The 25,951-nt window shown below is 23.8% G+C and overlaps 1 protein-coding gene across 1 annotated transcript in view; it reads right to left on the bottom strand.

Annotated features, from left to right (window-relative positions):
• LOC122509304 (cadherin-99C) overlaps positions 1 to 24,537 on the bottom strand; it is a 198,598-nt gene extending 174,061 nt beyond the window's left edge. The window contains exon 1 of the mRNA XM_043623263.1: positions 23,880 to 24,537. Within this exon, the coding sequence (XP_043479198.1) occupies positions 23,880 to 23,882 (3 nt within the window). The 5' untranslated portion in view covers positions 23,883 to 24,537. The remainder of the gene's footprint in view (positions 1 to 23,879) is intronic.
• Positions 24,538 to 25,951: the final 1,414 nt, after the last annotated feature.

Below are 25,951 nucleotides of genomic sequence, written 5' to 3'. Positions count from 1 at the left end.
AACTGCATCGAATAAACATCTTCTCTATCTTAAATCTTTTTCTCTACCTATTCTAAAAACCGTTTTCCAAAAAATTCCGTTTTCGAAAATAGATAATCGGGACATAATTAACGCCCGATAAAAACAGAATTTTTCATTATAGATAAAATTTAACTATCGTTTGATAAAATAATTATACTAATAGATAATTACTAGTAACTACAACCTTTGATAATTATTAATAGAATTGCTAGTAATTACCAATATTAATACTAGTAATTATTAATATTATTAATATTAATAATACTAATGAATATTAATAGCAATTAATTACTTATCGAATGTATTAGGCGAAATGTCTATAATATATTATAATTATTATATAATTATCCGCGCATTAAGAATCAATATTTCCCTCCACAATCAAAACTGATGATTTCTAATGATGTGCCTGACAGAAAATAACACTTTTCTTCAAGTACAATGATTGATGACTATATAATGAAATCCCTTTATACTCAAAAAGTCCAAGTACTTTTTTTATGTCCCAAAAGTTTTGAATGTTTGCTCTTATAAAGTTCATCTGAATGTTAAAATGAGCCGAATTTACTTCTTTCTTCCTTTAAACTTTAAATTTTTTTGTAACATTACGTCACGCATAAAAAACATTCATCGATGTGTTTGCTGTTTAAATAATCATTTACCTCAAAACAAATTTTTTGACCCAAGATAATTTTTCTCGAAAATAATACAAAAAGATTTTTCAAAGTTTAGTGACAGTAATTTTAACTAATTTCCAAAAATTACTACACTGAAATAAAAAATAATATAAGATTTGATCAGCTAAGAACTATTTTTTAATGTAGAAAATAATATTTTTTAACAAAATACAATCAGGCCTCGGATTGACATTAAGGCGCAAAAAAAATCGCTTTAGTCCATTAAAAATACAAAATAAATTAAAAAAGTCGTTTATTTAATTTAGTTCTGCCACAAAAATTTTATTTTGTATTTCTCTGATTTCCCCTTTTCACTGATTTCTAAATTCAATTTTTCAAAACTTCAATAAAATTTTGTTAAATAAATATTTAAATACTTATTTGTTTTTCCATGGGAAATAAAATTAAAAGAATTCCAATTTAAAAACCTTCTGAGTTTTAATAATTTCTAAACATTATAACAATAACACTTCCAAAATTCAATTATTTTCTACAATTTTTAACCAAACTTCATCTCTAAATCAATTATTTTCAAAAAAATTTTAAAGGTTCTTCAAAAATTCAATTATTTAAATACAAAAATTAAATTTTACATAAAAATTTTAACTGTAACTGTCCATGTTTTTTTTGAAAGTTTTTAAGGTATAATATTTTTAAATAATTATAATAGGGGAGAGGGCCCCAAGGTGGTCAGGGCCCTAAGGTGGTCACCCTAAGAAAATTTGTGTATATTAGTCAGTATCTTCGAATGTTTTTTGTTATTGTTATTATTTGAGAAGACAAAGATTTTAGTAAAGTTTTGAGGTAAATAGTCGTATGAGTCTCTTTGTAACGTGAACGTCGTAAAATTTCTGTTTTTTAAATGATCGAGAAATTTTTTTCTCAGGGTTTTAAAATCATCGAAATTAACCATTTTAAATTAGTAAAAATCGTTATAATTATCTTTATATATCGTACAATAATATTCCAAATGAATATAATTAATATTGTGCTTTACAAAATTTTTTCATTAACGTTTAAAAAATTGTGTCTTGGCCCTAAGGTGGACACTTTTTTGGCCCCAAGGTGGTCACTTTTGATTTTTTATGAAAATGTGTTTATACGCTATATTTATCAACATTTATCACTGTGACTGTGAATTTCATCAATTTTTAAGTTTTATGATGAATAATAATGAAATAGAATTATTTTCAAAATTTTACCTGTCTAATACATACACAAAAAGTATCATTTTTGACGAAAGGACAAAGTGCAAAAAAAAATATGTAATATGTTTCTGTGATCCTGAAAAACAATTAATATTAAATAAACAACTTAATAATACGTTTGTACATTTTTTAAAAACTTTTTTAGTGAATTTTTGTATGGTGACCACCTTGGGGCCACTTTTTTAAAAGTCGAATTTTCAACTTTTTTTAAAAAGTGCCATAACTTTTTTTTTATTAATGAAATGAAAAAAAACTTTATGATAGGAAGTTAGGTATTAAGATAAAGTTTCAAACGCCGTATTATTGACCTTTATATATAATTCCATTTAAAATCTGCAGTCGTTCAAAAGATGGGTGACCACCTTAGGGCCCTCTCCCCTACACAAATTCTTAAAATTAATTTTTTAAAACAGTTTTAAATAATTTTTGAAAGACAGTAGATTTTTAATTAAATACAATTGAAAAATTTTCAAAGAATTGAAATTTGGTGAAATCTTTTTAAAATAATTAAAATTTGATAAAAATCTTAAAAAAATCATTTAAATTTGGTTAAATCTTTAAAAAATAATTCAAATTAGGTAAAATCTTTTAAAAAATAATTGAATTTTTGAAAATTATAGAGAAAAAAATAATCAAATTTTTGAAGAATTTAAATTATAAATATGAAAACGATTTCTTCGAAGTTTTAATAATTTAAACTAATTTTGATTTACTTTGTTCGAAGATAATTGAATTTAAAAAAATTATTACAAAACAATTCTAAGAATTAGTTTTTCAAAAATATTGTAATGTAATTTTTCGAAAGTAATTAAATTTCTTAAAAGGATTTTTGTATAATTTAAAAAAAACTAGTTCATTTTTTAAAGAACTTTAATTAAAAATTTCAAGCATAATTGTTTTCTCCGAATCGTTAAAAATAATAATTGAAAAATATTTTAATGTTATTATTTTTTTTTTGTACGTCTTTGAATTTTCGGAAATATGCAATTAAAAATATTGAAAATAATTGAATTTTAAAAAATTAGAATAAAAAAATTCGAAGAATTACTTTTTCCAAAAACTTTTTTTTAATATAATTTTTAGAAGGTAACTACCGTTAACTTTTATTTTTATAAATTTACACTTGAAGATTTTTCATTAAAATTTTTAAGAATTTAATTATTTTCAAAATTTGCAATTAAATTTCTTCAAAAGTTGATTTTCAAAAAATTTTAATAAAATACTTGATGAAAAATAAATTATTTTCAATAAAATTTTACAAAATTTCAATAATTATTCAAAATCTTTTAAATACAATTTTTACTTGTATATTTCGAAAATTGAATTAGAAAAATTATTCAAAAAATATTTTAATGCTATTTTTTTGAATTTCTTTGAATTTTCGAAAATATGCAATTGAAAATGAATTATTACTTTTATCAAAACTATTTTAATATAATTTTAGAAGCTAATTACCGTTAACTTTCATTTTTATAAATTAAAATTTTTAAGAATTTATTTATTTCCAAAATTTCCAATTAAAATTCTCCAAAAGTGGATTTTTAAAAAATTGTAATAAAATACTTGATAAAGAAATCAATTATTTTCAATTAAATTTTACATACTTTCAATAATTCAAAATCTTTTATACAAATATTTTTATACAATTTTTACTTGTATATTTCGAAAATTGAATTAGAAAAATTATTCGAAAAATGATTTTTGAAAGATTTGTTTATACTTATTTTTCTTACAATAAAAATCGAAATAAGTACTAAATATGTGGTTTTTTGTTGGAAGAAAAGTCGAAAAAGTCGCATTTTTTTGAAAGTAGTCGATAAAAGTGGAAGAAATCATAACATCGAAGAAGCCTGTATTGTAAAAATTAAGGGAAAAATCGTTTATATATGGGTTCGAAACTTTAGAATCACAAGTATTTATAAAAATTCAATTCAAGTTCAAAGTGAATCATAAAATTTATAACCACAAACAGATTATTATCGGTAAGTTCTTTATATAAAGATAAATCAGAATTGAAAGGCCTCTCCCAGATATATATTTTTCTCACAACACACATATACAGTAGAAATACGACACAAAAAGTGTTGAGATGAAAGAAGAAGTTGTTTTCTCTAATCACGCAATACCATTTTCAATACCACTCTTTCCATTGTACATTCCCATTTTACTTTCCGTTTATTTTCACCTCAAAATCATGAATCGCATGCAATGCGACATTTACGAGTGAACGCACGCGATTCGCATTTTCATCACGCTTTATACTTCTGGAGTTTAGGTTTTGCTACCGTATCTTATTCACTCCACTCTTGGCACGACAATATACAGAGAGTGTGCACACACACACATTTATATATTTTCTCTCCATCCTTCTTTAACACGAAGAGAATCATTTTCAGGATCACAATAAGTACATCTAACATTTCCAGGTTTTCTGTAAGCGGTAGTTTCCACTCCACTACTGTCATGTCATCGACCGTCTTCCTGGAGTTTCAAGCAGGTTATATGTCTTTCAGGTAGCCAGGTGCATAAAGACTTTTACATCAGTCACCAGTGCGACTAGAACTTCTTTTTTTTTACAAACTGTACCTGCTGTGCGAAAAAAAATCCAAGAACCATATGATCGAAAAAATTTTTTTTTATTTATCTCCTAATGATAATTTCCTTTCTGTAATTTATAAAAACTGGTCGGAAACAATTCTTAGGCCAACCCTCTAATTTGTAGAAGTAATTGTTTTCCCTACACGCCCACATTAGCTCATCTTCTTTGAAGTGGAAAACCGAAATCTAAATCAAATTCACAGCTTTGGAAACTTTTCGACGCCTCTTAATTTGTTGAAAATCCTTTTAATTTGAGAGGAAGACAATGTGTCTTCCTCTCAAATTAAAAGGATTTTCACTGACTGCAGGTGCAATTGTAAAAATATATGTGCCTACTATAGGCAAATTCAAATCAGAAATTCAGAACTGTTCTGATTTGAATTTAGAAAAAACATTCCAAACGTTTGAACGGTTAAAATTTTTTAATAGAGATGAAAGTATATTTATATTGACCAAAAATTGCATCCAATAGAACTTTCAGAATTTGTAAATAATTGAACGTTTAAAATTTTCGTAAAATAAAAAAGTATCTTCAATAAATTATTAAAAATACCATTTTTCCTAATTTCTTAAAGTGTACATAAAGTAGAAAAAAGTGTCAACTTTTCCCGCCAGTACTTTCCATCTTTTTAAAAGAATATTTATATTCACAATAATTCTCTCTCTCTCTCTCTCTTTCTATTTTTTTTTTTTTTTTTGGTGCATTAAATACACTTAAGTTGAGTGATTTCGAGGAAAAATTGTACGCAACCACCGTGAAAATATATCTTCCCGCAAGTTTACGAGTTTCGGTTTGTATACCTTTCACACAAAAGATATTTCATTTTAAATCACCCAATTCTTGACTTTCATGGACCATTTCCCAAATCCAGACTTACAGTCCATTCAGCGTTAAAATAAATTTACCACGCAGTGAAAGAAATGTCATTCCCACTAAATATTTCTTTACGAAAAATCAATTTCTTTTTTTAAATAATAAAAATCAAAATTATTACAAAAATCAAATTTTTATAAATTTTAGATTTCTAAACTATCAGGAACTTTTGCGCCTTTCTTCCAAATTTTATTGTTTGTTTTTAGAGTAAATTTCGCTATACGTTTTACAAAAATTCACTTCGGAAAAGTAGTTTACTCCAGAAACGATAAAATTTACTTCGAAAATAGTAAAAATTCGACAGAAATGCTTAAAATTTCTAAAAAGTTTTCAAGCCTTATTTTCCTCTGAAAGTACATAACAGCATGTGATTGTTAGGTTCTCAATGGTAATTTTTTTCTTTACCGATTTCAAAGTGTTTTATTATAATTTATTATTAAATTCAATAATCTCTAAAAATTCACGATATAATGCTTTCAATATTCAATTATAATCTAAAATTTTAACTGAAATTCATTTTTAAATCAATATTTATTCGAAAATTCTAAGAGAATTCAATTATATTATTTAAATACAAAAATAAACAATTTATTGAATAATAATTAAATGTTTCTTAAAATTGAATTTCCATAAAGAATTTTATCAACAAATATTTAAATAATTGAATTCTCTTGACAAAATTTAATAAAATTTTTAAGAATAATTACATTTTTCGAGAAATTTGATGAAAATTGTATTAAATATAATTGAAATTCTACCAAGAATTTTATTAAAAGTTTTGAAAATAATTCAATTTCGAAGAAAAATTTTATTATTTACAAATATAATTGAAATTTTGACGAGAATGTTTGTAAATTTTTGAAAATAGTTGAATTTTTGCGAAGAATTATATTACTTTTGAAAATAATTGAATTCTTGAGACGAATTTTATGAAAATTTCTTTTTAAATAATTGAATTCTTTTGTGAAATTTTATTGATAAAGTAGACATTGAAAATAATTGAATTTTGAAAAATTTTTGAAATTATTTAAATTACTACGAAGAATTTTATTAAAATTATTTTGAAAGAAATTGAATTGTTACAAAGAATTTCATCAAAATTTTTGAAAATAATTTAATTCTTTGATGAAATTTAATTAAAAATGTATTGAAAATATACGCAAAGGTTTTTTAAATAATTAAAATTCTTTGATAATTTTTAACATAATTTTTATGAATAATTACATTTTTCGAGAAATTGCATTAAAATTGAATTAAAAATAATTAAAATTCTGCGATGAGTTTTATTATTTATGAAAATAACTGAATCCCTATAAAAAATGTTATTATTTATGAAAATAATTTGTAAATAATTGAATTCCTGGGAAATTTTTATTATTTATGAAAATAATGAAACGTTTGCGTAGAATTTTATTAAATTTTTTTTTTAACTAATTGATTTCTTTTAGAAATTTTTATTAAAGTAGTAGATTTTAAAAATCACTGATTTAAGGATGGTTTTTGAAAATAATTAAAATTTTGCCAAGAATTTTATTTAAATTTTTGAAAATAATTGAATTTTTGTTATTACAATTTTTTAAAATCTAGGTTTTTTAAAATTTCTAATTAAATTTTGTCAAGGTTTATAAAATTCCCTGACATTTCCATGTTGCATAGCAACCCTGAGTCACATGCTGTTAAAGTTACTCTATTCTCCTTTTTTCCATGTTCTCAAATTTTTTACAACTTAAATAATAAATTTTTTACCCTTTTACCCCGACTTTGAAAAACTTTAACAGTTTACTCCAGAAGAGAAAAAAAAACTCAAACAATGTCAAGAAAAAATTTAAAACAATGTCAAGTAAAAAAGAATCCTAACAAAAAAAAACTATTTTATAATTAGGAAAATAAGATAAAAATGAAGCAAGAATGGCAAGAGGTTTATACAATGGGAGAGACGTTATATCGTGATACCGTTCAGTGAAGTGAGTTGCAAGTGCGGACGCGACTAAAAGGAGTGGACTCTGAGAGTCGCAGAACTTTTTTTTTCATTCTTTTTTTTTCATCTCCTCCTATGTGTAGAATTTCTACGTAATTCAGCGATATCGTCACGTTTTCCGTGTCGACGCGTCCACAGAACTAGAAATTTCCTATAGAGCTACTCGACCGGTAGGTGGTCATGGCAATGTGCAACTCTCCAGACACACACAGTGCGGTAAACCTTCAACCTTCTGTGTGTACATATATATGTATAATACGCTTCTGCGGAACAAACATACCGATCCTGGGTAGGTTTTGGTTCCGCATTGCACGATTCACATTACACTGTGTGATATGTGTACCCATATACTCTCTAATGTTCAGTTCGGAAAGTGGAGTTTCACATTTGACCCTTAATCCACTCGTGTGGAATTAGTATGTATATATAATACATTTGTGGTCCCCCAGAATAATAAAGGTCGGCAACTATTAACTTTATACAATAATATACGACTCGAGTAATGTTCAAATACGAAACTATAATATTAGATCATTAACTTCGAAATAATGTTTTTCTTTTCTAAATAATGTTAAGGCTTCGTTCGCACTCTCCTAACCAAAACCTACTATTTACTGCTTATACGATTTGCTGGTATTTCGATACTTTTTTTAGATTTCTAAACACAAAAAGCTACTTTTTTTTTCTTTTGAGAATTTGCGCACGGAGAGAAAATTATATTAAATTTTGTAAAAGTATTTCACAATTTGGGGTAAAAATGCGACAAAGCGAAATTTTGATATAAAAAATACTAAACTTTAAAAAAAACTGATGTGAAATTTAGTATAATTATATCAAATATAAGAATTTTAGTTAAATTTTAATATAACTAATTTTAATATACTAAATTTCATATTATTTCTTTCACTGTTTATAGTCTTAATTTCGGTTTGTTGCACTTTTTCCCCAAATTGTAAAATACTTTTACAAAATTTAATAAATTATTTTCTCTTCGTGCACTTATTTAAATTCACTAATATATAGTTGAAATTAAAAAATTATTCTCAAACAATTTTAATAAAAAAATTTTGAAACGACTCAATTATTTTCAACAATTTTTTGAAATGTAATTAATTTCAATATCTACTAATCATCATGATAAAATTTTCCAAAAGAATTCAATTATTTAAACAAAATTTTAATAATATTCTTTGGAAACATTCAATTATTTTCATAAATATCAAAATTTTTAAAGAAAATTCAATTATTTTTTAAAAATTTTAATAAAATTCTTCATAAGAATTGAAATATTTTCATAAATAATAAAACTTATAGAAGAATTTCAAATTATTTTTAATTGAATTTTAAACGAACTCCATGAAAAGTACAATAAAAATTTTATTAATAATATTTAAAATAATTAAATTATTTTTAAAAAATTGATAAATTATTTTCACAAATAATAACATTTTTACGTAAATTCAATATTTTTTTTAAATTGTAATAATATCCTTCTCAAGAATTCAATTATTTTTATTATAATATAGTAAAACTGTTCACAAGATTTAAATTATTTTTAATAGAATTTTAAATGAATTTCACGAAAAGTACAATTATTCGTAAAAATTTTATTAAAAATACTTAAAATAATTCAATTATTTAAAATAAAAAAAAATTGATAAATTTCTAGGTAAAAATTCAATTATTTTTCAAAATGGTTAATAAATTCTTCACAAGAATTAAATTATTTTTAAAAATAATAAAACTCATCCTAGGATTTCAATTATAATTCAATTCAATTCAATTACCTATTTTTGTTTTATTGTAATATAATCCTTCTCAGGAATTTAACTATTTTTATAAACAATAAAACTGTTCACAAGTTTTCAATTATTTTTAAAACAATTTTAAATGAATTTCTCTAAATAATTCAATTACTTTCTTATACTTATGATACTTTATTTTAATATAATTCTTTATAAGAATTCAAATATTTACAATTTTCAAATAACTTTTATAAAATTTTTCTTGTAAATTTAATTATTTTCAAAAATATTATAAGAAAATTCTACGCAAAACATCAATATTATTTTTATTAATTCAATTAACTAAAGTTCAATTATTTAAAAAAATTTTAATAAAATTCTTAAAAAATACAATTATTTTTGGATGAATTTCAGTTAAAATTTTTAGAAATAATTATCGACTGTTCAAAATAAAAAATTAACTAAATTATTTATTTATCTTAATTGAATTATATAATGAATTAACTGAAGTAAATGACATAATTGAATTATACAATTAACTAGATTAATTATCCTAATTGAAGTACACAATTAATTAACTATGTTAATTATCGTAATTGAATTATATATAATTAATTAACTACATCAATCATCATAATTGAATCATATAATTAATTAACTCCGTTAATTGTCACAATTAAATTATATTATTAATTAACTACGTCAGTTATGATAACTAAATTATGAAATTAGCTAAATTAATTATTATAATTAAATTAGCCAATTAATTAGCTAAGTTCATTATCATAATTCAATTATATAATTAACATCTTCAATAATCTTTGAAGTTTAAAAATTGTATTTATTTTTTTTTAATTAAAAAATCGTTAATTGAATAAAAACTTAAATTTGCCTAATATAGTAAAAAATTATGCAAGATTTTTGCGACATTTATTCAAGAATGAAAATTATGAGGTCGGATTCAATATGACCTTGATTCTCGGCACGAGACGCATTTGTTGGGGGTCACGATCCGTGTCATCGATTAACGGTCAAGATCTCTATGCAATGTTGTATAACCCACAATGAAAGATTCATCTTCCTCTTTTGCCCTTATTTCAATTTCTCTCTCTCTCTCTCTCTCTCTGACTCGACTTCAATCCTAAACAATCCTTACAACAACTTTATTACTCATAGAAAAAAAAAATTCTACATACCAAATTTCCTTTTTATCAAAAATTTCCACTAAAACGATTATTTTCTTTTAATTCTTATTTTAAATTTTCTTAATTAGAAATTAAATTTCCATAGTTTAAAAATAAATTCCGACAGGTTTTACTGCCTACATTAGTTTAATAAATAATATGTAAACCTTTCAAATTGACTCACATTAATCCCTTGTCAACTATATATTTATTCTAAAAATATTTCCAGAATGAAGAGATCAAGAACACCAGAATGCAAATGCATATGGAAAATATATACGATCAAATTAATAAAAAGAAAAAATTCTGCTTTTGCAATATAAATATATAGAGCAAAAAGAAAGGAATAACATTTAAATATCAAAATCAAATATACCTATCACAAAAATTTCATCAGCAATTATATTTAAAAATATGGAAATTATAATGTTTGCAAATTAAGAAATTCACGCATATTTACAATATTGACAAGTGATCGATGAACGATAAACATACACAAATAATCGCACATAGAAAATATATGATGACAAATTGAAATAATTTTAAATGTAATTAATAATGTAGAATATTCCGATAATGTAAACCAATAATAATTACCTCAATACGCTTTGCTAATTACACAGAAGCTAATGATCCTTTCATCATGCCAATAAATGCGTGATTTATTCAGGAAGAACATTAAAATTCATAGCACAGAAATAAATGAATATGCGAAATGTGCAAATGAACATCTCAGTAAAATAACTATTTTTCTCTTCTCTTTTTTGACGCTTGCGAGACGATATTTTCTGTTGTCCAAAGTATTAATACTTATGTACATATTTTTCGAAATGAATTGTTCCCAATTCATCTAATTAATAAATGACTTAATGAGGCTGAAGTCCGCAACTTTTTGAAAACAAAAAATTAAACAAGAGTTTCTTCATTTATTTTTTAAAAATATTTTCCTTTTTCTTTTAAGTCTTTTTTTTACATTTTTCTAAATATTTTTCAATTTTTAAAAAATTATTGTTGTTAATTTTGAGACACAAAATTTTTAGTAAAATGTTTAGGAAATAGTTATCAATACAAGAATAATTTCCCCTAATAGCAAAACATTCAAATACTCTTTGAATTTAAATTAGTAAAAATGTTTACTAATTTAATTAAATTTAAATAAAAAATTAAAATTCTTAATTTAGAGAGTCGAATATTGCTAATATTACCTGACAATATTTATTATGTCCGCCTTAATATTATAATTATTATAAAATTCTAACACAATATAAACATTGCAAAAAAGTTTATTTGGTTCAAAACTAAAATAACTAAAACACAATTTAAATTATTCTTACAATAATATTTTTTTAATTCTAAATAACCTTTAATTATAAAATTATAAAAAAGTTTTTGACGGATAAAATGAATTTCTCCACTTGAGAATGTCAAGATCGCCACTAGGTGGCGAATTTAATTTTATCAACTGACCTGCCATCTAGTGATGACCTTGGCGTTCTCAGGTGGAAAGTATCATCTCCATATTGAATCTCAAGTTGTTTTTAATTCAACAATTATTTATATATAATCAAATTTAGAGAGTATGACTATTAATCTAAACGGATTTCAATTTTTAATTCACTTTCCTCATCGATATTTTTTTAGTCTTCAATTTTTCTATTCTTAGAATTAATTTCTTCACTAAATAAATTGATATTTAAAATCTCGATTCAAAAAATAGTTCCATTAGAGGCTTTTTTAACGAAATAAATGTCATTAATAACTTATTTTTAAAAAATAGTAGCTAAATAGTTGCATGAGATAAAAAAAGTGCCAAAAAGTATCAATAGTCGTGTGAATCCTTAAATAAAAAGCTAAAATAAAATATACCGGCGTTTTGTTTTTCCCCTTCATTTTTTTTAAATGTTCCAATCACATTAATTAATAGATGTTTTGAATTTTTTTCAACCCTACATTACATAACACAAGATCTGTGTTTCCCGTAATTTTTTTTTTTTGTTTCAAAAAAACTTTAAACGATATAAAAAAAACAAATTAAAAAGAAGGCAAAAAATAAGGAAAAAGTTTAAAAGAGAAAAAGAAATGATTAATTTAGGACCCAGAGCAAATTGAGGCTGAAGAGAGGTAAGTTTCAGAGCCTTGGGCGCCGATGTAACGGTCGGTGGCCTACTTCCTGTGTAGACGTATCACATCTTGGTTTACTCCAACTTCGATTCATATAACAGTACATTTATTCTGAGCCTTTTTCAATCAACCTTATATATACACCTTCTATATATATTGCGAGTTATTTGCAAATATCCCTGTGCCCAATTTGCCCAAAATTCAAAATTATATCACCTGCTTCCACACCTTTTTGTATATTATAACAAATTTCAAAAAGTTTCCATTTCTCATCGCATTTATAAACTCTAAAACTCTCAACTAATAAAACTCTCAAACGATTTGGAGTAATAATAATATTCTACACGTGTAATTAAACAACAATTTACTAAGATTACATTTCATCCAATCAATTTCAATTTTTATCGAATTATGTAATTTGAAATATAAAATTAAAAACCGGAAGTACTTTTAAGTTACAAAGTTCTTTTTATATTCTGATAATAATAGGAATGTATAAAGATTTTTTGAAAATTAAATTTGTATTTAATTTTAAATTTATATTTAAAGATAATTATATTTAATTTACTTTTTCGATTCTTTTTTATAATTTCATGGAAAAAACGAATAAAAAATGGACTTTTACTACTTTCATAATAAAAACTATAAATTGACTGCAGTTTCTGTCAGTATCTACTATTTTCGGAGTAAAATTTACTATACGTTCGAAGTAAATTTTACTATTTCCAAAGTAAAATTTAGCAACATTTGTAAAATTTACTTCGGACGTATTAAAATTTACTCTGAAAAATGGAAAAAGTAAAAATTAACAGAAATGCGCAAAAATAAATTTAATACAGTTTTAGTGTAACTTTATAAAAAATATTACTTAAATAGTAAAAGTTACTTTAAATTTTTTTCCGTGTTCCTTTTTCAATGTTATATCAAGTTTTTAATTCCCAAATAATAAAATAAATCGAAAATATAAAATTTTTTTACAATATGTAAATGTAAAAAAAAGGATAAAAAAAATTCTGTGCTTCACTCTCCCTTATTCTCTCTTTTGTTATTAAAATGAGGAATTTAATATTTCATTTCAAAACTGCGGCGACTGTTATAAAAAACTTTTAGTTTTATGTAAATAGTACGGGTGAATGTCATAAAATATATATCGGAATACAGATCATAAAAAAGAGTTAGCACATAAATAATTTATTAGTTAAAGAGAGTCTTATCTCAATTAAAAACAACTTGTTAATATTTTAATGACCCCTATATGTCTATCTTATACAATTCATCAAACAAAATTCTTACAATTCAAATGACCCTCAATTTTCGAAGATTCAAATGAAGCAGCTTTTATTATTTTTTAATAATTTATTAAAATTTGAGTATTACCCGAAAATATTCATTTCTATTTGAAAAAAAAATTAATTCTCTACTGAGTAATTCCTCTAAAGTTATTTTTTGTTTTAATTTCTCTAAACTCAAAATTTAAAATAGTAAGAATGTTTACTACAATTGGAATTGACTTTTTGCTTATGAATTAGTAAATACGAATATATTTTACTAATAAATTAGTAGAAACTACTATTTCATAGTAAAACTTACTAATTCAAAAGCAAAAAGTAAATTCCAATTAGTAAATTTCCGTCCATTTCAAAAAGTCATTTTAAATAAATAATTTAAATAAATGAAAGTAAAATTATCAAACAATACTTATTTTTCGTTTTAATAAACAATAAAAATAATATAATTTAAATACAATGTTCAGTATATAGAAATTATTACGAAAACTATAATATTTATCCTTTCGGTGAGAAGTGCTCTTAAACAGTTATTATAAATACTTCTCCTCACAATACACGATGAGAAATGTAGGAAATATTTCTGAATACAATATTTAAAAAAAGATGTCATGAAGCTAAGAGGAAGTTTAAGCATATGTAGCTTTGAGTTATAATTGGTTGTCGTTTGAGTATAAAAATATAAAGTGAATTAGTCTCGGCGACCTTTAAACTTCTTTTTTTCTTTTTTTTCTTATTTTGTATAAAAGAGCGACTTGTACCGGTAATTTCTTCTATTTTCGCAGCCACGACCAAAGGAGACAAATTCCGTTACATTCTCACTATATATATACATGCATAAAATAAAATGCACATATATGTAAATGAACATACATCTAACGTATTCATACAGTTATGTCGTCTTATGTGCAAGCATGCTGTCATTATTCTGCCGAAGGCAAATCGCCTTGCTTGGCAAATCCACCGGTAAAACGATATTCAAGTGAACGTTGAAATTGGACGCGAATTGGAGTACATTCGATTTTTACAAATACAATTATTATTTCATTACTAAATGACAGTTTTCACTCATTTCGATTTCTTTTAATTCGCTTGTTGTATAACTATAAATCAAAACAATTTCTAACTTCTAATTAACTAATTTTAACTGAAGAATATTTAATATATCTTCAATATTTTCGATAAAAAGTAGGTATAGTTGAAGTCACTTTTACTGAAGAAATATTTAACACCTGTTTAATATTTTTCGATAAAAATTAGTTGAACTAATTTTTACTAGAAAATATTTAGCATAGGGGAGAGTGGGGCAAAATGGGGTACCTTTTTGAAATTGGCTGTTTACAGAGAACCAAACGAATAAATCGATTCAGCTAAACTTCAGAATTCTTCTTTGTACACTTAGCTTTGAGGAAATTATGATAATAGCGGAGAAAAAAATTTTTGAAAGAACTTATATCGTATTTTCTGAGAAAGTGCTAAAATCCCATTTTGCCCCACCCGTGGGGCAAAATGGGGTGGCATCAAATAACTATACAAAACATTGAATATTTTTTCAAAATTCATTAAATTCTTGTTGTATGAGATTATAAATACAAACACAAAGTAGGATTCTTTATTACTATGAAAAAACAAGTAATATTTATTAGAATTTAACAAAAAAACATGGATATTGCAAAATATCGATATATCGATTATTAAACATCGAGAGTATAAATGCTTGGAAACAAAAATATCGATTCTTTTGCAGGAAACCTTTAAATATGCATAATATAATGTTTTTAAATAGTTTTAATGAAGCGGCGTAGCTTCCGGCATGCCCCACACTTAGGTACCCCATTCTGCCCCACACTGCATATTAAAACAAAATGCAATGTTTACAAGTTATTGTAAACAATTAAACAATCTATTCTATTGGAAATTACTCTAGAATAAGTACTGAAAAAGATCCCACACTTGACAAATTAAATGCATTATCCCAAAAAGTTTGGAGAGCACTTTAATTTTGAAAAAAATTCATATTTTTTTTGCTTAAAACTTAAAAGTTGTATAACTTTCAAAAAAAAATTTTCTTTGGAGTGTCTTCATAATTAATAACAGTTTCTTATCAACATTAATGATATATGTCGAGGAAAAAAAAATTAAAAGTACCTATCATGGAAAAACAGAGGTACCCCATTTGACCCGCCTACCCCATTTTGCCCCACTCTCCCCTATCTTTAAATATTTTTTGGTAAAAATTATTTTAACTAATTTTTACTAGAAAATATCTATAGCATATCTTTAAATATTTTTTAATAAAAATTAGCTGAACAAATTTTTTTAGTACAAAAATATTTTTCAGTATAAATTACATAGTTGAACTAACTTTTACTGAAAAATAATCATTATGTCTTCAATTTTTTTTAATAAAGAATTAACTAAACTAAGTTTTACTGAAAAATATTTATCTTCTATATTTGCCGATAAAAATTAGCTAAACTAAATGTTTAGTAAAAATTACTTAAACTAATTTGTACAAAAAAATATTTAACATATCTTCAATATTCTTCAATAAAAATTAGTGAATATCGTAAAAAAGTACTTCTTGGAATTTAAATTAAATTAATTAAATTTAAATACAAATTTGCGACTAAGAATAAATTATAGCAAAAAATGCCTCTTACTTTGAACGAACCTAAATGACAATAAAGATCCTCATCCTTATAAAGTAAATCAAGGTTAAAATCGAGGTGATCCACAATGAAAGTTACTTTTATTTTTTATTTTTCCGAGCTCACTTTTCAACTTATAATTTAAGTATACTGAACATTGAATAAAACACTCTTAAAACATCAACTGACATTTTAAAATAAACATCATGTAACTGGAATTTTCATAATTTCCTTATAAATAAAGGAAATGATTCATTTCACGATTCAAGTACTTCCTATTAATAACATACAATTTTCTTGCAAAGTATCCAATTTATACGTAAAATTTGTATTATTTGTATATTAAATTATGATTTGACCTTTTTTTGGTATCAATTTAATACTTTTTATATTAAATTTTGATTTCATCAAATTTGATAATTTAATCCAAATTTTTAATGTAGATCAAACTGTGATACTTTCAAAAAAACTGAGTAACTATTTTACATTTCGTTTATAAGATAAGAAAAATGATGAAGATACTAAATTTTCGTATTTCTGCGATATAAAATTGATGAAGTTATTAAATTTTCGTATTTATGAGAACTAAAAATGATGAAGCTATTAAATTTTCGAATTTAAGATTTTAAAACCCTAAAATTAAAGAGACACGAAATTGGCACTATAAACCTATGTGGTTATAATACTTCTCGAGGAGAAGAAGAAGAAGAAGTAGAAGTAGAACAAGAAGAAAAGGAAGAAATATTTTTTTAAATCTTGAAAGATTTCTCCAACTAACAATCGAATCGAGAACAGCTGGCTCATGTGGGCAGCTGGTCTTATTCTGCTTCGAAAAGATTAAGGTGTACACCTAACTCGAAAGCGCAATAATAGAAACAGGTAAGATGTTTTGAGACCCGTAGGGAACAAAAGAGAAGCAACAGGTCTCAGAACTTAAAAAAAACAAATTTCTAATTCTTCGCAAACCGTGACAAAAGACGACTTTGACCTTATGTCTATTCTTCTTCTCGAATTGCTTATTGAGGACACCTACAAGTTATACAATAAATTCTCAAATCCATTCAATTTACAACAAAACCTCAAATTTTATTAACGTACTTAAAAAAACAAATTCCAAAAATTGCAAAACTCTAACTCAAAAATTTGTTTTCCTTCAAAGTTTATTTTTTACTTTTCTTTTTACTTTTATTTTTTAGTTTCTTCTACTTCTTTTCAGTTTTTTCACTTTTAGGTTCCTTTTTGTAAATATAAAACCAATTCGTCGAGAAATAAAAATCGACATTCTGAAGGTTATCTCTAGAGAAATAAATAATCGAGAATTTTTTTTTTTTCATGAATATGACAGAGGATTAAGAAAAGATCTAAATAATCTTAATCCCGATATAAAATATTTACGAAATTATAGAGAAAAAAAATCGAATCTTTACCTATTGCTTCAAAAGATCGGATTGAAAATTTCGAAAGATTAAAATTATTCTCCATAAATGTAGAAAATGGACCGTTATGTCAATATCAATTTCACTCGGAGAAGTTCATCTTCTGTAAATGAATATTCATAAACGTACGAGAGAAAAAGAAGCTAAAGAGCCGAAGATAATAATATCTATGGATATACTGTGCGTATAGAATCGAGATTATACCGCAAATGTTTCGCGGTTCATCGTTCCTGTCCCGTCATTAAAATCTCAAAAAAAGGAAGAGAAAACGTTAGAAGGAAAAAGAAAAAACGACAGAGAAAAAAGGAAAAAAACAAAAGAGAGAAAAGGAGAAATAGAAAGAAAGGAAAAGGAAAGAAAGAAAAAGAAGGAGAGAAAGAAGAACATAAGAGTTCTCTCTGAAGAAAAATAAATAAACTGTCAGTGGTGGACCGCGAGGATGAACGTGACTTTCAGAAGTAGAAATGTGATTTCCATATTCTCTCATACAGGCTTTAATCTTTACGCATCAATGGACCATAACAACTTGACTCGATTGTCGAAAAACCAACATAAAATAATTCTTTCCGTAAATTACATAAAAAAAAGTCTATAAAGTTTTTTTTATAACTAACTTGTAGAATTTAAATACATATAATATATATTCTTTGATGTTTCCCGTTAATGAAATTCGGAAATAAATTTTTAATACTATTATTTTAAACAACTTTAAAAATAGATACAAGAATTTTAACCAAATTTAATTTTAATCAAGTGAAACACGTTATGAAAATTTTCAGCAAAAAAAATGTAGAAACAACGAAACTAAAAATAAAAGAAACAACAAAACTAAATCTAAAAGAAAGAACAAAACTAAAACTAAAAGATACAACAAAACTAAAATTAAAAGAAACAACAAAACTAAAACTAAAAGAAACAACAAAACTAAAACTAAAAAAAACAACAAATCTAAAACTAAAAGAAACAACAAAACTAAAAACTAAACTAAGAACTAAACTAACAACAAAACTAACTACAAAAATAAAAACAAAAATTAAAAACAAAAAATTAAAGCAGAACTATAAACAAAACTAAAAAATAAACTAACAGACATTAGAAAGCAACTAAAAACAAAACTAACAATTTTAATTACAAAACTAAAAAAAACTAGAAAGCAACTAAAGATGAAACTAACAATAAAAAATAAAAACAAAACTAACAACAAAATTAAAAATAAATCTAATAACTGAACCTAAAAACAAAACTAACAACAAAGGAAAAAACAAAAGTAGCAGCAAAAACAAAAGTAACAACAAAATTTAAAAGCAAAACTATAAACGAAACTAAAAAAAACTAATAAAGAAACATTGAAAGAATAAAGAAATAAAAAACAACTAAGAACAAAACTAAAAGCAAAACTAACAACAAAAGTATAAATAAAATTAACAACAAAACTTAAAAGCAAAATTATAAAACAAAATTAAAAACACAGTTTTTCTAAGGATATCAAATTGAGACAAAAAAACGAATCAAAAGTGTTGCGAAGCAACATTTTGATTCATTTTTTTTCTCAATTTGATATCCTTAGGAAAACTTTGAAACTAATAAAGAAACTTAAAAGAACTAAAAAACTAAAAACAAAATTAAAATCACTAAACAAGAAACTAAAAAGAACTAGAAAAAACTAAAAACAAAACTGAAAAAAAGAAAAAAGAAACTAAAAACTAAAAAAAAACTGATAAAGACAAATAAAAAAGAAAACTATAATAGAAAAGACAAAAATCGATATCTGGTAACTGGTTAAAAAATAGAAATTTTAATGTCGACACATTTATAACAAGAACCAATTTGTTTTTTTCAATTCTTATTTAACTTTCTATTTTCATTTTCAATTATTCTGTATACAATTCCGATAAAGATCCATATGGGTGATGAAATTAATTAATTAAAACGATTTTTAATTACTAAAGTATATGTACTTTAGTCGAGTAAAAATATTCAAATATCATCCGCTGTCAGCAAAAAAATTAATGCTTACTTGTTACTTGCGTACATATAATTAAAAGAAAATTTAATTTCGAAACCGATTCTTGGAAAGTGCAAATGATGCCTTACTGAGTAGTATCAAATATCTGCTTGTGAAGCTAAAAACCCTTATTTCCTAATACAAAAAGCATCACCTATACTTATTCGCTTATTGAACACTTCGAATCTCCTTTTTCAATTTCAATAAAATTATTTATTTATTAACGTTTTAATTAAACAGAAATTTTTTTTTCTTTAAATATTTTCTAACAATTATCGCATTGAATTGGAAAATAATGTAAATTCTTAATAATTATTTGGTTTATTTAATTTTTTTAAATAAAAAAAACTATGTTCCTACAGAAATTAATTTTTTCATAAAAAAAATTATTTTATACAAATTTTAAAACAAAAATATTTGTTACAAAAATTAATTGTTTTGTAACAAAAATATTTAATACAGAAATTAATTTTTTACATAAAAAAATTAATATATAATAATATTTTATACAAAAATTTATTTTTTTTTAATATAAAAATTATTTCTCCAAAAGTTTTGAACGTTCAAATATATAAACGAAATTTTATTTTTATTTCTAATTGAAATTAATTTTTTATTACAACAACTTTCTGTCATTATCAAAAAAATTAATTGTAAAAATGTAAAATATAAAATTGCAATCAGTAATAATCTAAAATAAATAAAAATAAATAAAATATTTTTAAGAACAAATATTTCGTTCATTTGAAATTTAAACATTTCTGGATCATAAAACTAATTTTTTTAATATAAAAAAATTAATTTTTTCAATTATTACGATGTTGACAGGTTTCATAAAACTTTGAATTTTTATTTACTTTATTCATTTCAAATAAATTACAAATTTTTATGTAACCCGTCAACGTCGTAATTATTGAAATTATAAACAAGTTTTGAAACATCAAAACATCTCTGTAACAAAAAATTTAATTTTTTATTACAAAAAATATTTTTTATAATAAAATACCAAACTAAAAGAAGTAACAAAAATACTTGAAAATATTTATATAAGTTAATAATAATAAATTTCTTCCTAATAATAAATTACTTTTTTTAATAATAATAAATTAACTTTCGTGAAATTCGCCAAGTTTATAATCAACAATTTAGAAAAAAACACATTTTTCCATTTCAATTTTTTCAAAAGTTGTTTTCAATAATTTCCTAATTAATAATTTACAAAAGAAAAAATCTTGAACGAAAAAATGTATTGTTTTTCACAGGAAAAATATTTTTTCTTCCTATCGTTGATCATAAAGAGTTGTGAACTTCACTGACGTGTAAATTACCTCTTTTAATAATAATAAATTATTTTTATTAAAACTTATGTCATGTTTAACAAAAAATTATAATTTTAATATTTTTTTACAATAAATTATTTTTAATAACTTTATGAAAAGGGGTTTAAATTTAAATTTTAATGTGACATATTTTTGAATAGTAATTTACTTTTTATATAATTTTCAAAATAAATAATAAATGACTACAAAAAAATCTTGTACAAAATTAATGCAAAATTAGAATTACTGATACTTATTCCAATTATTGGAATTAAACATTCATTATATAGAATCTCGTAAAGAATAAAAAATTTAAATTATTGAACCCAACGAGCGCAAACTTTGTGGAGAACGTGGAGAACGAAGTAAATATACTATATGAAGATCCCAGCGGAAGAAATGGCGAGAGGAGAAAATTATAACACTTAGTTATTATATATTATATACAAAAAGAGAAAAAATAGGACAATATGAAAAAATACAAACGACTTATGAATTTATGTTGTGGTTTTCGAAATCGGCAAGATATGAAATTACGATTTACGAGCTCGCATACAATTTGCGTGTGGACGCATGAAACCACGAGGTTATACCCGCCTCGTGGCAGTCGATGAATGATATAGTCGCTTAATAACACCGCTCATCTCAAATCGGTATATAGAGTTTGTAAAACCTCATATACAAATCAGATGCAATATACAGAGGGAGAGAAGAAGAAGATAGAAATTACAAAACTAAAAACAAGAAACCTTTAATGATTTTCTCATCAAGATTATTGCTATTGCTGACCTACACAAGATAAATTTGAATCATCAACTATATACGAAAGCAGTCGGATCTTAATGTGCCACGAATACAAATTTATTTTTTTCTTCTTTTATTGGTATTTTTTATTTCTTTTTTTTATCTTTTAAAGAAAGAAATTTCAATTTTTAACAGTATTTAAATTTTTATTATTTTTTATTTTCTTCACTGTTTTTTATTTTACTAGATTTGAAAACTAATTTTCTACACTGTTCTTTAGTTTACTAAATTTGAAAACTAATTTTCTACACTGTTTTTTTAATTTACTAATCTATATTTAACATTTGTTTCACTAATTTTTAAGACTAATTTTCTTCACTGTTTTTTATTTTAGGTACTAATTTTGGAAATTAATTTTCTTAACTATTTTTTTTATTTTACCAATTTTCTTGATATTTTTATTTTAGGAATTTATTTTACTAATTTCAAAAACTAATTCTCTTGAATATATTTTTATTTTACTAATTTATTTTAATAATTTTTGACGAACTTTTTTTTTATTAATTTATTTAACATTCATATTACTAATTTTTGACTAACTTTCTTTTTTTATTAATTTATTTTAGATTTACCCAATAAGTTTTGAAGAATAATTCTCTTCATTTTTTTTATTTTATTAATTTTCTTAATTTTTTTATTTTACGAATTTATTATACTCGTTTCAAAAACTAATTTTTTTGTTTATATTTTTATTTTACTAATTTTGAAGGCTCATTTTCTTGATTATTTTTAATTTACTTGTTTTTCGAACTAATTATCTTGACTATTTTTTACTTTTCTGAATTTATTTTACTAATAATATTTAAAATTTATTTTTACTAATTTTTGACTAACTCTCTTTTTTTTATTAAATTACTTACTTTACATTTACTTAATAAATTTTGAAGAATAATTTTCTTGACTATTTTCTAGTTTTAATATTAATTTATTTTTCTCATTTATTTAACATTTATTTTTTACTAATTTTTAAGACTTATTTTTTTTTACTGCTTTGTTATTTTGCAAATTTATTTTACTATTTTTTTTTTTTTTTTGTTATAATAATTTTGAATAATAATTTTTTCATTTTTTTATTTTTATAACGAAGTTGAAGTCCACGACGTTTATCAACGAAAAAAATTTATTTAATGTATTCATGCATTATTTTTAATTTAATATTTAATTGTAAAATAATTATTATCAAAACATAAACATCAATCTCTTTTTTCTAAATATTTTTGTGTCAATATTGATGCGTCATTTTTAATTAATTTACTAAGTGAACAATTTTTTTTCGTTGATCAACGTTGTGGACTTCAACTTAGTTTTTTATAATTTAACATTTTTTGTACTAATTTTTTTTATTTTATTAATTTTGAAGATTAATTTATCCCACTGTCTTTTTTATTTTACTAATTTTCCTGATTATTTTCTTTTTATTTTAAAAATTTTGTAGATTAATTTTCTTGACTTTTTTTTATTTTTTAAATTTATTTCAATATTTTACTAATTTATCTTTCTACTTTTGAAGACTAATTTTTTTTACTGTAATTTTTTATTCAAGGTACTAATTTTAAAGAATAATTTTCTAGATTTTTTTATTTTACTTATTTTGAAGACTAATTTTCTGGATTATTTTTTTATTTTACTAATTTTGCAAATAAAGTTTCTCTTTCTTTTTTTAAATTTCTAATTTATTTTATTAATTTTTTTTCCTAATTGTAAAGACTAATTTTTTTCACTGCTAGTTTAAAAGTATCAAATTGCAACTAATTGACACCAAAAATATAGATAAAAACATAACTTAATTAAAATTTTTGTATATCAAGTTGGTCTCCATTTGTTACCATCAGAAAAACATTGTGTTATATATTTCAATACCGAAAGGTAAATACAACGCAACATTTCAATATTTCGATTAAAAATACCAGTCAGCTAAAAATGTTGACTGTCACCAAAAAGAAATAAATATTTCAAAATATTGTCGACTCACCATTTTTTATGACACGTTCTAAAATCGCAAATTCTCCCTTTCCAACATATCCAAAATGAAACCACTTAAAAATTATTTATTGCTTTTGTATAAATAAAGGTCACAACCACCTATTTGACACTTTTCTTTATCATAAACTAAATAAACTTCTGAACCATAAATTTTTTCCTACTGTATATGTATATATGTAAATCAGTATTAAAAAAAACCAAACACGTTTCTTTCAAATATTTGCACTTGCGCTTCACTCTTTAATCGCGAAATTCAGGCGCGAGCGCCCACACGATATTAAACATAATTTAATTTCAACTTCATAATACATAAACAAACAGAATGATAAAAAAAAAAAAAGAAAAATTTCTCTCCTCTTGTCACACAATCCACGTGATAACTATTCGGCAAAATGATAAAATACAAACAACAATAATAACAATAACCGGTCTCACGCGATAGTTGCCGCCAAAGTTTTATCTTATTATCAATACAGATGTTCCCGAAGAATTTAGAATGCCAGGAATGAAAGAGGAGAAGAACCGGAGGAAAACGACGGATTTTCAACCTGGCGAACAGAAACTGAGCTCACGACCGGCAGGTAGGTGGCCAATTCCCCTCCACAAAAGTCCGCTCACCGTTCACGTCGCGTTCTCCGTTCTCGAAACTTTTCCTTCACCGCACGATTCGCCTTATTATATGTTGCTTATTCTGTCTTCTTGATTCACATCTCACACACAGTGGCGAGCCACGGATCTAAAGCATATGGGGTGGGGTTACAACAGGTAAAACCCACTGTAGAAAAGTGCAGTGGGTTTCAACTCGGTTGGGCGATACTTGCGAAAAGGTCACCTTACACTCCTTTTTCTAGAAACTCAAGAGTTCAATCATTTCAAATAGAGAAAAAAAAAAAAAAAAGATGCACCACTTCTCTCTAAGTTTCCAATTTTGAAAAATTAAATGAATAAATTACGATTTGTTAATGTACCTATAACCTTTTAACATTTGCTTCCTTTGAATCGCTAAACAATGCCTCAGCTATAGACATTATATGCGAACTTGGATGTGAATCATCTAGAGATGAAACAATTGAAGAAAAAATGAATTGTAGTGTATTGTTCGAAATTTCCAGTTAGATTCAATTTTTTCCATTATATCAGAACAGATGCAAAAAATTTCATTTTCGAAATTCCCTGATTCTTTTTATCATTTCTCCTGAATCGTAATTATAACAAATTTTCCAATTTCAAACAGTGTTGACAATAACAAAACAAAGAAGCCTAATTTATCGCATTTTAGCAAAATTTACAGTATTTTTTACCTATGAAGACAATTTTTTTTTAATTTCGATTCGACAATAAAAATAATAAAATTTTAACAATTTTATTGTGAATCTTTAAAGGCAAAATTCCCTAAAATTCGAATTTTTTTTTTAAATCCATAACTTTTCCCTAATACAGTAAAACCTGTCGGAATGCAACACGATTTTTAAAACTTTATTACAGTAAACAATTTATAAAAAATTGTTTCATAATTTAATTTTGTAATATTTTTACAATATTTTGGAACTAAGTAAAAATAATTCTTTTTGGACATTATTGATTGCAAAGAAATTTAAAAATAGCGTTGCATTCCGAAAGGTTCGACTGTATTCATTTTTTCCCTGCGATTTGAGAAGGTATCACTTTCAAAATTTATAATTATATTTCCTACACTTAAAAATTCTATTCTGATTCAAATCAAGAAAGTCAAGTTTATTTTCCAATTTCCACTTTTTAGAACTCGAAAAATAAAAAAAAAAATTTGATGGGAGAATATCTATTAAAGATGATAAAAAAAGAAGCGAAAACAACAACAAATAAAAAATGTATGAAAGAAAATAAATATTAAAGATGAATGAAGAAAGAAGAAAAAAGAACCATCGAAAATTTCGAGGAACAAAATATCAAAAAGGCGATAAAAGAAAGAAGAAGCAAAAAGAAGAATAAACAAAAATTTTGATTGATGAAAATATAATCAAGAAAATGGAAAAAGAAACAAAAATTTTAAATGAAGAAAATTTATCAAAAACAATAAAAGAA

This window comes from Leptopilina heterotoma, unplaced genomic scaffold, assembly GCF_015476425.1.
Source record: "Leptopilina heterotoma isolate Lh14 unplaced genomic scaffold, ASM1547642v1 Lhet_60, whole genome shotgun sequence".
NCBI classification, from domain to species: Eukaryota; Metazoa; Arthropoda; class Insecta; order Hymenoptera; family Figitidae; genus Leptopilina; species Leptopilina heterotoma.
Note: the sequence above shows the minus strand (reverse complement) of the source record. Positions and strands in the feature narration are given on the sequence as shown.